This window comes from Erinaceus europaeus, chromosome 2 (genome assembly GCF_950295315.1).
Source record: "Erinaceus europaeus chromosome 2, mEriEur2.1, whole genome shotgun sequence".
NCBI lineage: Eukaryota > Metazoa > Chordata > Mammalia > Eulipotyphla > Erinaceidae > Erinaceus > Erinaceus europaeus.
The window spans coordinates 29,805,442-29,820,260 of NC_080163.1; the positions used below are offsets into that span (position 1 = coordinate 29,805,442).

Genomic DNA, 14,819 nt, shown 5'->3' on the forward strand with positions numbered 1-14,819 from the left:
AAGGCTCAATTAAATAAAGATAAAGGAGGAATGTATCCCCCCAATATCCAGCTAGCAAAAGCCTTAACTACGTTAAATCTAATATTTACAATAACTCAGACTTACCTCCTATTATTCTTCACTGGCAAACACCATCTACTCTCCCATCTATTAAGGTCAAATGGAAAGACCCACTTGATAAAATTTGGAAAGGGCCTGACCCTCTATTGACCATGGGGAGAGGTTTTGCATGTATTTTCCCTCATAATTACTCTAAACCTGTCAGGGTTCCTGCCCGCCATGTCCGACAATACCCTCATGATGGCACTGTTATCCCTGAAGAACAAGAAACACAAGAGGACTAGATGCAGGATACATCCCAGGATCCATAATATGACATGGCAGAACCTACAAAAGTTGGCTCACAGAGCCCTCTCTCCTACCCCTTCCCTGAATGTCTTATGTTATGAATGGCCAGTTGTGTTTTGTGAGTGAGTGTGCTGAATGACCAAAAATTTTTGTATGACCCATCTGCTCAGAAGTACTCTAAATGTTAAAACCATTGTTACTAACATGCATTAACTCTCTAAGTAACCTGAGTCTGCTTATAGTCCAAAGTCAATTATAGTAAACCTCTAACTTGTTACAAGTTTTATTGTTTTTCACAAGTAAGTGATTATAGCTATCAAGCCTTCATATGAGGAATCATCTGTTCATATGGTAAGGTATTAAACTGTAAGAAGTTTCTCCATATCCAACCTATGTGAATTAGCAACATTCACATATTCTTGTAAACTTAACTGGTGTATCTTGTCTTGCCACCATAGGCCTGCCTTTGTCAGCCAACAATTTAAAGATGTTTCCCTTTATAACATCACCCATGCCACAGACATCCTTTACTACCCCCAAAGACAAATGGCTGTTCCCCTGGACATCACATCCACTGACTGCTTCCCTTAGACTTGAGATATGATCCTACCTCTTCATATCAATGGATACATTCCCCCTTCCTTACCTGTATACCCTTAGTTGTGGGATCCTAGCTTGTTTTACTTCTTCTGCTCACAATAGGTCCTATAATTCTTTTTTTTCAACATTTTAAATTTATTTATTAATGAGAAAGAGAGAAAGAACCAGACTCACTCTGGTAAATGTGCTGCCAGGGATCGAACTCAGGACCTCATGCTTAAGAGTCCAAGGTTTTAGTCACTGCACCACCTCCCGGACCAAAGTCCTATAATTCTTAACAAGCTCATGGCCTTTTGCGGCAACAGATTGATGCCATAAAGATGCAACCTATACAAACTCACTATCATAGGCTGGACATGGCAGAATATTGAGTTGCTGTGGAGGATTTGCCCCCCTCCATCAGAACGTCCACCATGTAGAGGGCTGGATAGCCAATGACGGGTAAGAGGAAACTAGCGCTATCCAGTCAACCTAAGACAGGGCATCTGGTACTACTGGGCAAAAATGACCAGGTGTTCCAATGACGGGTAAGACGGAAGGCTGATCCCCAACCTAAGACAGGCACAGTCCACCCTGCCACAAAACAAAGTCCGCCAAACATCAAAACATGATATAAGACAGGGGGACATGTGGGGAGCCACACGTGCCCTCAAGGTTGCTATTGGCATGGCCATAGAGTTTATGTTAAAAAACAGTTCCTGGGAATCGGGCGGTGGCGCAGCGGGTTTAGCGCAGGTGGCGCTAAGTGCAAGAACTGGCTTGAGGATCCCAGTTTGAGCCCCCGGCTCCTCACCGGCAGGGGAATCACTTCACAGGCGGTGAAGCAGGTCTACAGGTATCTTTCTCTCCCTCTGTCTTTCCCTCCTCTATCCATTTCTCTCTGTTCTATCCAACAACCACAATATCAGCAATAACAACAATATAATTACAACAAGAACAACTAGGGCAACAAAAGGCAAGATACAAAAAAAAAAAAAGGGATGATAGTTCCCGCTTCCCTACACCTTAGAGTCTTTGTTAAAAGATAAGGTCTTTTTCCCCATGAATCACCCAGGACCTTCCAGATAAACGGCTGACTACCATGACAAATAATATAAAATATAATCAAAAATGAATAGGAAAGATACATGCCCCAATACTCAGTTGGTCAAGGGACCAAACCTCTTTTTCTATAAAGCATTCAAATCAGATGCCCTGCTAACCACGAGAAGCAGATTGTTTATGTTTCTTCCACAGGAATCCCAGAAAAAAAACATCTGGACCCCTGCACACCCTGACATCACCCACTAGATGGCACGACTACAGTGGCACACCCCCCGAAACCCTAGATATCACCTGACGCAATCTGAAGAATCTGATTCACAGACTCCAAGAACAGAACCTTTTTACTGCCTGTCTGCCTTTCCTGCTTTTGCTTTGACCTGTCACGTTTTGGCGGTTCCAGCTCACAATCTACAGAAAAGCAGAATTCCAGAGGCTGACCTTCCTCATGCAGCATTTCATCCCCTGCCATTTCTCCCCCTAGTCGCCTGCTTTGGACTGAGACTTCTATTGGACTTGCTGGTATACCCTTTGGACACTTTAGACAATTTTACAGCAGCTTCCTTCCCTTCATGTTGCTGGTTTTTTATAGACTGACCCTGAGTAGTTCATAGACTTTACACACTGTTGCCCTGGGCATTAGATAAAAGGAAAGGGGGAGATGCTGGGAAATTGTGCCAATGCAGTCACATCTGCCATGTTGTCCCCTCAGGCTACTGCTAGTTCCCTGGAGAGTTGGGACATTCTCGGAGTGCCTGTTCAGCCATGTTGTGCCCTCAGGACATTGTCTATATCCCCGCAATATCTGGAGTGCTCTGGTTACTCCTCCCCCCTCCCATTCTCACGAGAGTTATCATCCTATCCTGGAGTGCTATGGTTACTCCTCCCCCTTCCCATTCTCGCGAAAGCTACTCCTATAAAAACCCTTCATTTTCCGCACCTCGCTCTCTTGCCGGCGCTCCACTCTGGTGTTCAGACGCAGGAAAGGTTACTGCATGAGGCGGCCATTTTCTCTACCTCCACGTGGCCCAACCTGCTTCTCTAACACCCAACTCTGAGGTGCCAGCACGAATAAAGATTTGTGTTTCCTCTTCGCTCCGGACCCTCTCTCTCTCTTCTCTGTGGCCCGCACACTACAACATCTGGCTGTACAACAGCAGATGACTCCACCAATGTGTCCTGGAGCCCCGCTTCCCCAGAACCCTGCCCCACCAGGGAAAGAGAGCGAGAAGCTGGGAGTATGGATCGACCTTCCAGTGCCTATGTTCAGCAGAGAAGCAATTACAGAAGCAGACCTTCCACCTTCTGCACCCCATAAAGTGGGTCTATACTCCCAAAGGGTTAAAGAATAGGAAAGCTGTCAGGGGAGAGGATTGGATATGGAGTTCTGGTGGTGGGAATTGTGTGGAGTTGTACCCCTCTTATCCTATGGTTTTTTGTTAGTATTTCCTTTTTATAAATAAAAATTTTTTAAAAACCATATCTTTTACATTTAACTTACTCAAATAAACACAGCTGATGTTACTATGGGAAGGATTAATAAAAAATACCCAGCTTTTAGATTTCACATCTATACCTCTGGGTGAATTAAAGTGCTTACTGAAAGCCAACACTTACCAAACCTCTCTTGCACCATAAGGGCCACCTTTTTTCCCACGTGAGTGCTTCCAGTGAATGACAGGAGGTTCACTCTCTCATCTTTGGCCATAGCAATGCTGCAAGGGAATAGATATGGGCACCCAGAAAGAGAAAGTCAGCAATGGCAGCATCTAATAGCATCTGGCTAGAAAACCTTTACCTGGGTCCTTGCTATAGCAAGGCAAATACCCAAAATCTACAAGGAAACCTATTTAAGAAATTATTTATTTATGTATTTATTTATTTACTTATGATAGCAACAGAAAGAAATTGAAAGAGAATGAGGTTACAGAGGGAAAGAAGGAGGGAAGAAGGAGGAGAAAGAGGGGGAGAGAGAGATAAAGAGAGACCAAGACCTGCAGCACTGTTTCATCACTCATGAAGCTTCCCCCTTGAAAGTGATGGCCAGGGGCTTGAACCCAGGTCCTTATGCACTGTAATGGCTTTGGTTTTTCCCTTTTTGTAAAAAAAAAAAAAAATTATTATCTTTATTTACTTATTTATTGGATAGAGACAGAAATTGAGAGGGAGGAGGAGATAGAGAGGAAGAGAGACAGAGAGACACCTGCAGCCCTGGTTCACCACTCGCAAGGCTATTCCCCTGCAGGAGGGGAGCAAGGGCTTGAACCTGGCTCCTTGTGCACTGTAACATATGCTTTCAACCAGGTGAGCCATGACTCTACCCCTGTAATGGCTTTATTGAACCAGGTGTGCCACTGCCGGGCCCCTTGGGAAACCTATCCTTTTAGGCTTACTGAAGCAAAGGAAAGTCTTCATTAAAATAAACTGAAATTTTCAGAAGTCAAACCACATAGAAGTGACTAATCTATGCTGTGAGCTCCTTGTGTATGGTAACATATATACCTACCGAGTAAGGCACCTCCCAGTTACTCATAATATATATATATATATTTTTTTTTTATTTATTTATTAAAGAAAGTACAGTCCCAAGAGCCAGGCGGTGCCAGTGGGTTAAGCGCACGCACGGCTGAAAGTGCACAGACCGGCATCAGGATCCTGGTTTGAACTCCCAGCTCCCCACCTGCAGGGGGTTCGCTTCACAGGCGGTGAAGCAGGTCTGCAGGTGTCTGTCTTTCTCACCCCTCTCCGTCTTCCCTTCCTCTCTCGATTTCTCTCTGTCCTATCCAACAATGACAACAGCAATAACATAGATAAACAAGGGCAACAAAAGGGGAAAAATATTAAAAATAAGTAAATAAAGAAAGAAAATACAGTCCCAAACATCCCTTTTTTGGGTCACGTGAAGAACTCACACAATAGGCCAGGTCCTCAGGAGTGATAAGACACTAGGCTACAATTCTATAGTTTCACTTGTCAGATAAGCACTTTCACAAATCCAGATCCAGGAAATCATCTACCACCCTTCCCTACAGCTATTAGTTATTTTAGGACATCAACAGCTTACAAATTATAGTTCTGGACAACAAAAAAGACAATTCTTCCTCATTTCTCAACAAAGGCCTCTGAGAACCACAATAATAATTCTAAAGAACTAGTCTTGGCTCTGTAGTTGATATAGGTTCTGCTATTCTGGTAAAGGTGATTCTAGTCAACCAACTTTCAACAGAAAACTACTCTCAGTCTCTGAACATACCCAATATCTGCTCCACCACAAGTCAAGGAACAAATTGCACCAGGCAGCTTGTTGTCCTCCAGAACCTTGGCAATTATCCTGGAAAGAAAAAAGCAGTCACTAAGTAAGGGAGTAATTTTAATTTTTGAGGATTTTTTTTTCAATTGAAAATAAATTCTGACAATCTGGCTTTCCTTTTACATTTCTTATTTTTATTTTTTAATTTTTTTTTTATTAGAGTCTTGCTCAGCTCTGGCTTACGATGGTGCTGGGGACTGAACCTGGGATGGTGTCACAAGCAATGACCTTTTTTCAAATTTCTCTCCTGGTCCTTCAAACATCCAGACCTAGATTTCATCTCACATATTAAAGACAAGCCTTTCAAATACTTGATAGCAGACCTATTTTTATTTTCCTAAAAGAATCTTAAGGAGAGAAAGTATGCCATTCCTTTAATCAATTTTAGTTCAAATGATCAGTCTTTTTTTTTTCCCCAAGTATTTCTGCCTAACTCTAAAGACATATCTAGTTCAAGATCGTAGACTAATCACAGGAGAGATAGTCTGTGTGTGTTTCCTTACCACAAGTTCTTTAAGTATATAGTTAACAAATTTTAAGAAGGAAAATACAATGGAATAAAACCAGGATCTTTACACCGGTCCTTGTGCTTTATGCCATGTATGCTTAACCCGTTGCACTGCTGCCCAACCCTGCCCTTTTGGTTTTTTTTAATAGAGAAAAAATCTTTTTAAAAAAATGTGGTACCAGGGAATAAACCTAGGGCCTTGGGCATACACAATTTTGCTAAAAATCCCAGGTCCAATTTTCACCCTGTACTTTTCAGAGATAGAGGGATGAAGAGAAAAGGACAGCAAAGTGTATTACTCCTTCCAGAGTTATCTTGGTGCTATCTATGATATTTTCACATGGTGCCAAGGATTAAACCCAGGGCCTTGTGCATGACAAGTCATAGGCTTTACTCACTGAACTATTTCCTTGTCTCTGTAAAAGTTATTTTAATTGTACGTCTGAAAACATATATATATGTACGAGAGAGAGAGACACCAGAGCACCAAACAGGGATCAAACTCAAGACCTCAAGCATAAGTGTTATGCCCTTGCTGGTGGTGGGAATCGTATGAATTACACCCCTCTTATCCCACAATCTCATCAATCACAATTAAATCACCAATAATAAATTTTTAAAATAAGTTGAAAAATAAAAAAACAGTGGTCTGGGAGGTGGTGCAGTGGATAAAGCATCAGACTCTCAAGCATGAGGTCCTGAGTTCAATCCCTGGCAGCACATGTATCAGGGTGCTGCCTGGTTCTTTCTTTCTCCTCCTATGTTTCTCATTAATAAATAAAGTATTTAAAAAAGAAGTCTTTAAAATAATAATAATAATAAAACAGAAAACAGAATTTGGACTGTGTTTGGTGTATTGCACCAAAATAAAGGACTCTAGGGTGGAGGGGGAAGAGTTCAGGTCCTGGAACATGATGGCAGAGGACCTAGCAAGGGGTTGAACTGTTATGTGGAAAACAGAGAAATGTTATACATGTACAAACTACTATATCTTGGTTTTTGTAACTATTTTAATGTTGACTGTAAACCATTAATCTCCATAAATTAAAAAAAAAAATTAAAGTGTTGTACCTTACCTGTTGCTGAGACAACTTCCTGATGAGGGAAGGGGGATTCCTTTTTATCCATCAATCTGTCATGATGGCTAATTTTATTTTATTTATTTTGAATACAGAGAGAACTTCAGAGTGAAGGAGACAGACGGTAGCTACATTCTAATTTGTTTAAGTTTTTGAAAAATACAAATCCCTATATTTCCATAAAAGAGCTATTACTGTTGTGGTCCGGGAGGTAGTACAGTGGATAAAGCCTTAAACTCTAGAGCATGAGGTCATGAGTTCGATCCCCGGCAACACATGTACCAGAGTGATGTCTGATTCTTTCTCTCTCTCCCCTTATCTTCTTCATGAATAAATAAATAAATTTTTTATAGTTATCACTGTCATAAGTGAATTATTCAATAGTCCTTCAGAATGTCTATCCCAGTGGTTTTCTTCTCACACAATGAAGGATTATGAACTACAGTTGTCAAGTCTGAGACCAAGTATGAAGTTACACAATTCTTCTAGTAATTAAGGATGTTTCTACTATCTACACAAGTAGACCAGCTGCTCTTTAAGAGCAGGAATTTGCTTCATTCCCCTCAAAAAAATACTTTTTTAAATTATCGTTATTTATTTGTTGGATAGAGACAGCCAGAAACTGAGAGAGACAGAGACACCTGCAACACTGCTTCACTACTCACAAAGCTTTCCCCCTGCAGGTGGGGACCAGGGGCTTGAACCTGGGTCCTTGTGCACTATAACATGTGCACTCAACCAGGTGTGCCACTACCCGGCCCCTAGAAAATATTTTTATTTTATTTTATTATTGAGAAAGATGGAGAGAGAGAGAGAAACACCCACCAGAGAAACCAGCTCTGGCTTATGGTGGTGTGGGAGATTAAACCTGGGACTTTGGAGCCTCAGGCATAAGAGTCTACTTGCATAAGCATTACGCTATCTCCGACCTGAAAAGATTTTTAAAATAACTCTTTATGGTCTGGATGGTGACACAGTAGATTGAGTACTAGACTCAACTATGAGATCGTGAGTTTGACTCAAGCACTGCATATGCCAGAATGATGTTCTGGTCTCCTCTTACCCTTCTCTCCTCTCCTCTCCTCTCCTCTCTCTCTTCTCTCTCTCCTACCCCACCTCTTCCTTGTGAAATACATACATTTTAAAACAACAACTGCCCTCCCTCAGATTTCCTGACAAATGTATCTACAACTCTACTTCCGTGATTTATGACAAAAATGAATCCTGAATGGTCAACTGCATTTGAACTAACACAAGAAGCTGAGAATGGAGGCTTCGTGTTTTCAGGCCTTCCCAGAGCACACTGATTCTTGTAACTGCATGTTCTTGGTGGGAAGCTGATCATTACACCTAGAGAACTGTTTAAAAAGATGTCTTGGCTGGTGTTGGGGAGACAGCATAATGGTTATGCAAAAAACTTTCATGTCTGAGGCTTAAGGTTCCAGGTTTAATCCCCAGTACCACCAGAAACCAAAGTTAAGCAGTGCTCTGGTAGCTATCTAATCTCTATTTCTCTTATTAAAATAATAAAATAAAATAAATTTAAGATGTTTTGGCGTCTGTGAGGCATGATGCTTTTTCTTGGTGAGAAGCTGACAATTATACCCAGAGAACTGTTTAAAGATGTTTTACCTGGTGTTGGGGAGACAGCATAATGGTTATGAAAATGACTTTGCTGCCTGAGGCTTGAGATCCCTAGCACTACCATAACGCAGAGCTAAACAATGGCCTGGTATCCATTTAATCTGCATTTATCTTGTTAAATATAATTTTTTAAAATGTACTTTGATTCTGGTGGGGCATGAGGCTTTTAACGTAGGGCAATCCCCAGATTCAGGGCAGTGCAGGTCTCACCTTCTTGTCCCTATGCAACTGCTACAAAAGGCACTGACTGAAGAAGAAAGCCTAGCCTTGCAATAAACAGAGGTGTGATATATGGTCATCTACTGAGCCTGAATAGCTCATTGAATTAAAGAATTCCTGCCAGACACTGCTACACTCTTGGTTAACTCCAGCAAAAGAACACATTGTTTTACTTAGTCTTTCATTACCAAACCAGATAATTTCAATTATCTAAAAAATCATCCGTGACCTTCTATGAACATTTCAAACCCTTCGGATGGTTTAAAGTGATTAAAAGCTCAAAGCAGCAATGATTGAGTACTTTGAAAAATGACACTATTAAAACCAGCTGCGAAAGAACAATTGCCAAGTCAGTTCACTATAAAAACTGGTCTATATTTTTTTTAAGGTTTGTTCTTAAATTTATTTTGTTACCAGGATTTCACTGAGGCTTCATGTCTTCACAATTCCACTACCCCCGGTGAACTCTCTGTTACACCATGAGAGAGACAGAGAAGAGAGAGACCCAGAGAAGAGAGTCACCACAACACTGCTCCACCACTCATGCTTTTTCCTTTGCATGGTGCTCCCAAACAGTGGTTGAGGGTTCAAACCCATGTCCTTCCTCCTGGTAAAGGTGTGTACACTACTGAGTGACCTCTTTACCCCACCCCACCCCCATGTTTATTTTCAAAATTTCCCTCAGCTGGAGAGATTGCTCACCAGATAGGGTGTGTGTCATGCCAAGTGAGCCTCCCAGGTCACACAGGAGTACCATGACAAAGGATGAAGATTCAGTGCTGTGGTGTCTCTCACTGGATGAAAAAGTCAGCCTGAGAGCAGTGAAATTGTGCATGTGTAAGACCCAGGTCCAAAAAGAATTCTGATCCTAGAGAAAGTAATGTCAGCACTGCAGCAATGCTGTCATTTTTTTTAACTTTCCCCTTTAAATTACAACTAATTAGACAACCATAACTAAATAAAAGCACCGCTACACAGCACACTAGGAAGAATATCCAAGAAATCCACCCGTTTGTGCATACAAACGCGGGTAGACTGGACCTCAGAGCAGGCCACAGTGCCGCAGAGTGGGAGGGGGAGGAAGGATGGGATAGAGTCTAAGTTTTCTCTAGCAGAGGAGGTGGGTAGTGGAAGAAGTGAATGAATGTGTGACGGGCCTGTGGATTGCAGTTGGGAGGGTTTGCTGGTCTTCCGTAGATTTCTGAAGAGACCCTCCCTCCCGAAGAAAAAGGGCAGAAAGAAGGCAGAAGGAACTGAAGGAACATATTCCCTGCTGTCTGACTGGAGATCACAGCAGGAGGTTATGTTTACTGATCTCTGGGATTCCCCCAGTTGAGAAACTCCCTACAAATTTCTCATGAGCACAACTAAAGCCCCAAGTATTAAGCACACACCTCCCTCTACTCTGTTGCCACCCACTTGTTTGCTTTTTAATAGCTGCCTGCCAACTGAAACTAAAAACTTGTGCTAGGTCGCCATCTTCTGAGAAACAGAAGAAAAGCTAATTACCACCCTAGTGAACTGTTGGGAGGAAATAAAGCTTACTTAAATAGGATGGTCACTTCTTCAAATGTGATGATAGAAACACATTTGAGGGGGTCGGGCGGTGGCGCAGTGGGTTAAGCGCACGTGGCCCAATGCGCAGGGACCGGTGTAGGGATCCCGGTTCGAGCCCCCGGCTCCCCACCTGCAGGGGAGTCGCTTCACAGGCGGTGAAGCAGGTCTGCAGGTGTCTGTCTTTCTCTCCCCTTCTCTGTCTTCCCCTCCTCTCTCCATTTCTCTCTGTCCTATCCAACAACGAATTGCGTCAACAAGGGCAATAATAATAACCACAACGAAGCTACAACAAGGGCAACAAAAGGGGGGAAAAAATGGCCTCCAGGAGCGGTGGATTCATGGTGCAGGCACCGAGCCCAGCAATAACCCTGGAGGGAAAAAAAAAAAAAAAAAAAAGAAACACATTTGAAATGTGATGACAGAGATACATTTCAGACACATTCATATGGTATTAAAAAAAAAAAAAAAGAAAAGAAAACTATAATTCTCCTTTACTTGAACCCAAAGGCACAGAATAGTATAATCTGATAAAGAAAAAATAGCAGGGCTGGGTGGTGGCACGCTTGGTTGCACGCACATGTTACAATGCTCAACAACCTGGGTTCAAACCCCCGGTCCCCACGTGCAGATGGAAAGCTTTGCAAGTGGTGAAGCAGGGTTGCAGGTGTCTCTCTGTCTCCCTCTCTATCTCCCCCTACCCTCTCAACTTGTGGCTGTCTCTATCAAATAAATAAAGATAACAAAAAAAAATTTTTTTAATTAAAATAGCTGTTATGAAGAAACCCAAGAAGCTATAAGAATAATTTAAAAAGTAATTTGCTGAACTCAGAAATAAAACCAGTGAACAAAAACAATACTTTTATCAGGAAGATCAAAGAGATTGAAGAAGAGGAGGAGGAGGAAGGATAGAAGAGGAGGCAGCACACAAACTTCTGGAACTAAGTAACTCTACAAATGAGAGTAAGAATGCATTAGAAAACACTAAAAGTAGAGCTGATCAAATGGAAAAGCAGGTAAATGAGCTTTAAAGTAAGATTCTGCTGAATGAGGAGAAATGAGATTTTTTAAAAAAATTTTTATATTTATTTTCCCTTTTGTTGCCCTTTTTTTGTTGTTGTTATAGTTATTGTTGTTGTTGTTATTGTTGTCATCATTGTTGAAGAGGACAGAGAGAAATCCAGAGAGGAGGGGAGAGAAAAATAAACACCTGCAGACCTGCTTCACTGCTTGTGAATCGATTCCCCTGCAGGTGGGGAGCCAGGGGCTCGAACCAGGATCCTTATGCCAGTCCTTGCACTTTGCGTCACTTGTGCATAACCCAATGCCCTAACGCCTGACTCCCAGAAATGAGCTTTTTTTAAGAAGTGAAAACCCTCTACAACACCATAAGAAAACTGTAGATCAAAATCCCTGAGTAATATAACTGGCAAAATTCTGATACAATACTAGCAAATGGGACTCAACATTAAAGGCTCATATGCCATAACTAAGTGGGATATATCCCTGAAATACAAAGATGATTCAACATATGCAAATAAACGAATGTAATAAATTACATCAAAATGAAAACTAAAAATTATCAGGTAAGAAAGACATCTCAATGGGAAAGAACCTGCCTTGCCATAAATGTAACCCAAGTTTTAGTTCCTAAGCCCCTATAGGACATGGGGAAGCGCCATGGCCTCTCTTTTAGTTCCTTTCTATTTGAAAAAGTTGGCCTAGAGTGAAGTGCCAATGATGATTTAAAAAAAAAGGGGGGGGATCATCCCATATTCATCCTTCTGTTTCTGACTTATTTCACTCAACATGATTTTTTCAAGGTCCATCCAAGATAGGCTGAAAACGGTGAAGTCACCATTTTTTACAGCTGAGTAGTATTCCATTGTGTATATATACCACAACTTGCTCAGCCACTCATCTGTTGTTGGACACCTGGGTTGCTTCCAGGTTTTGGCTATTACAAATTGTGCTGCCAAGAACATATGTGTACACAGATCTTTTTGGATGGATGTGTTGGGTTCCTTAGGATATATCCCCAGGAGGGGAATTGCAGGGTCATAGGGTAGGTCCATTTCTAGCCTTCTGAGAGTTCTCCAGACTGTTCTCCACAGAGGTTGGACCAATTGACATTCCCACCAGCAGTGCAGGAGGGTTCCTTTGACCCCACATCCTCTCCAGCATTTGCTGCTATTACCTTTTCTGATGTGTGACATTCTCACAGGAGTGAAGTGATATCTCATTGTTGTCTTGATTTGCATTTCTCTGACAATCAGAGACTTGGAGCATTTTTTCATGTGTTTCTCGGCCTTTTGGATCTCTTCTGTGGTGAATATTCTGTCCAAGTCCTCCCCCCATTTTTGGATGGGGTTATTTGTTGTCTTGTTGTTGAGTCTGGCAAGCTCTTTATATATGTTGGTTATTAAACTCTTATCTGATGTATGGCATGTAAAGATCTTCTTTCATGTTGAGTGAAATAAGTCAGAAACAGAAGGATGAATATGGGATGATCTCACTCTCAGGCCGAAGTTGAAAAACAAGATTAGAAAAGAAAACACAAGTCGAATCTGAAATGGAATTGGAGTATTACACCAAAGTAAAAGACTCGGGGGTGGGTGGGTGGGTGGGTGGGGAGAATACAGGTCCATGAAAAATGATGAATGAAATAGTGGGGGTTGTATTGTTAAATGGGAATCTGGGGAATGTTATGCATGTAAAAAAATAAAAAAAAAAAAAAGAAGTGAGTTTGGAGTATGGCACCAAAGTAACAAAGCAGAAGTATACTAGAGTTTGCAGTGAGTACCCTCCCTAACACTTCCTCTCCACTATTCCAAGCTTTGGGTCCATGATTGCTCAACAATTTGTTTGGCTTCGTATGTTAACTCTCTTTTCAGTCACCAGGTTCCAGATGCCATCAGGATGCTAGCCAGGCTTCCCTGGATTGAAGACCCCACCAATGAGTCCTGGAGCTCAGCTTCCCCAGAGACACACCTTACTAGGGAAAGAGAGAGGCAGACTGGGAGTATGGACTGACCAGTCAATGCCCATGTTCAGCGGGGAAGCAATTACAGAAGCCAGACCTTCTACCTTCTGCAACCCTCAATGACCCTGGGTCCATGCTCCCAGAGGGATAGAGAATGGGAAAGCTACTGGGGAGTGGGTGGGATATGGAGATTGGGCGGTGGGAATTGTGTGGAGTTGTACCCCTCCTACCCTATGGTTTTGTAAATTAATCCTTTCTTAAATAAAATAAATTTAAAAAAAAAAGGGGGGGGAAGGAAGGAAAGAAGAGGCTGTAAGATCACTACTACAATGGATGTAAGGGGAAAAAATGGCAAAACAAAGCAATTTATATTATTTTTAAAAATTAAGATTTGGTATAGAAAAGGCATATATCAACATAATAAAGGTCACATAAAACAAACCCACAGTTAACATTATATGCAATGGAGAAAATTGGAAAGCTTTTCTTCCAAGAATAGAAACATAACAAGGATGCCAACTTTCACAACTTGTATTCAATAAAGTATTGAAGGACATGCCAGAGTAACTAGACAAGACAATGAAGTATCCAAATACAAAAGGAAAAAGTACGTGATAGGATTTACAATTATGATCCCATATGCAGGAAATCCCAAAGTCAATCAAAAAACAGCTGGAACTAAGTCAAGGTGTAGGATACATAATCAATATACAGAAATCTATTGCTATCAATGGTGAAGCATCTGAAAAAGAAATAAAGTCAATCTCATCCACAAGAGCATTAAAAAATAATTTAAGGACTAGTTCAATCAAGAAAACAAAAACAAACAAACAACCAAACAAAAAAACACCACTCCTATGGACATTTAATTTTTGGCCAGGTGGGGGCAAACTATGAAATGGAAAAAGGAGAGTCTCTTCAACAAATTTTGTTGGGGAAACTGGGTTGAAACATGCAGAAAAATGAAACTGAGCCACTACATTTCACTCCCCACAAAAGGTAAACTCCAAATGGATCAAGGACTTGGATGTTAAACCAAAAATTATCAAATACTTTGAGGGAAGTACAAATGTGTTCCCTATCTCTCACTCTGTGGCTAGCACTAAGTTCTGGTTAGGCCTCTGCCACCTCATAGGAAATCAAATATAACGGGAAGACAAAATAAATCGCCTTTGATGTTGGACTGAGATAGCAGTTTGAAGAAGACCCCCAACTTCAACAGAGCTATATAAATATCCTGGTAAAACTCCAAAGTTATGGTCCTAGGAATGCTTAACGAATTGAGAAGAATCATGCAAGAGGACATCAACAAATCCAGAGAAATGATGATGAATTTTACAAGAAAAAGAAAAAGGGTCCTGGTACCTGAGAGTGAAAAGTCACCTAGCTTGGGGGTGACCATGTTTTGTAAACACCTATCACAGGAAAATGAGTGATTGTACCTATGTGTCAACAACTGTATGTATACCTCTAGGCCCCCCTCCAATAAAATGATTAAAAAAAAAGATTCATAACAGTGATCAGAGAAATGAA

At 41.3% G+C, this 14,819-nt stretch overlaps 1 protein-coding gene across 1 annotated transcript in view; it reads right to left on the reverse strand.

Moving 5' to 3' along the window:
• ALDH7A1 (aldehyde dehydrogenase 7 family member A1) overlaps window positions 1–14,819 on the reverse strand; it is a 79,079-nt gene that overhangs the window by 40,164 nt on the left and 24,096 nt on the right. The window contains exons 8-9 of the mRNA XM_007527767.3: window positions 5,243–5,320; window positions 3,607–3,704 (exon numbers count right to left, since the gene is read on the reverse strand). Of these exons, the coding sequence (XP_007527829.1) occupies window positions 3,607–3,704; window positions 5,243–5,320 (176 nt within the window). The remainder of the gene's footprint in view (window positions 1–3,606; window positions 3,705–5,242; window positions 5,321–14,819) is intronic.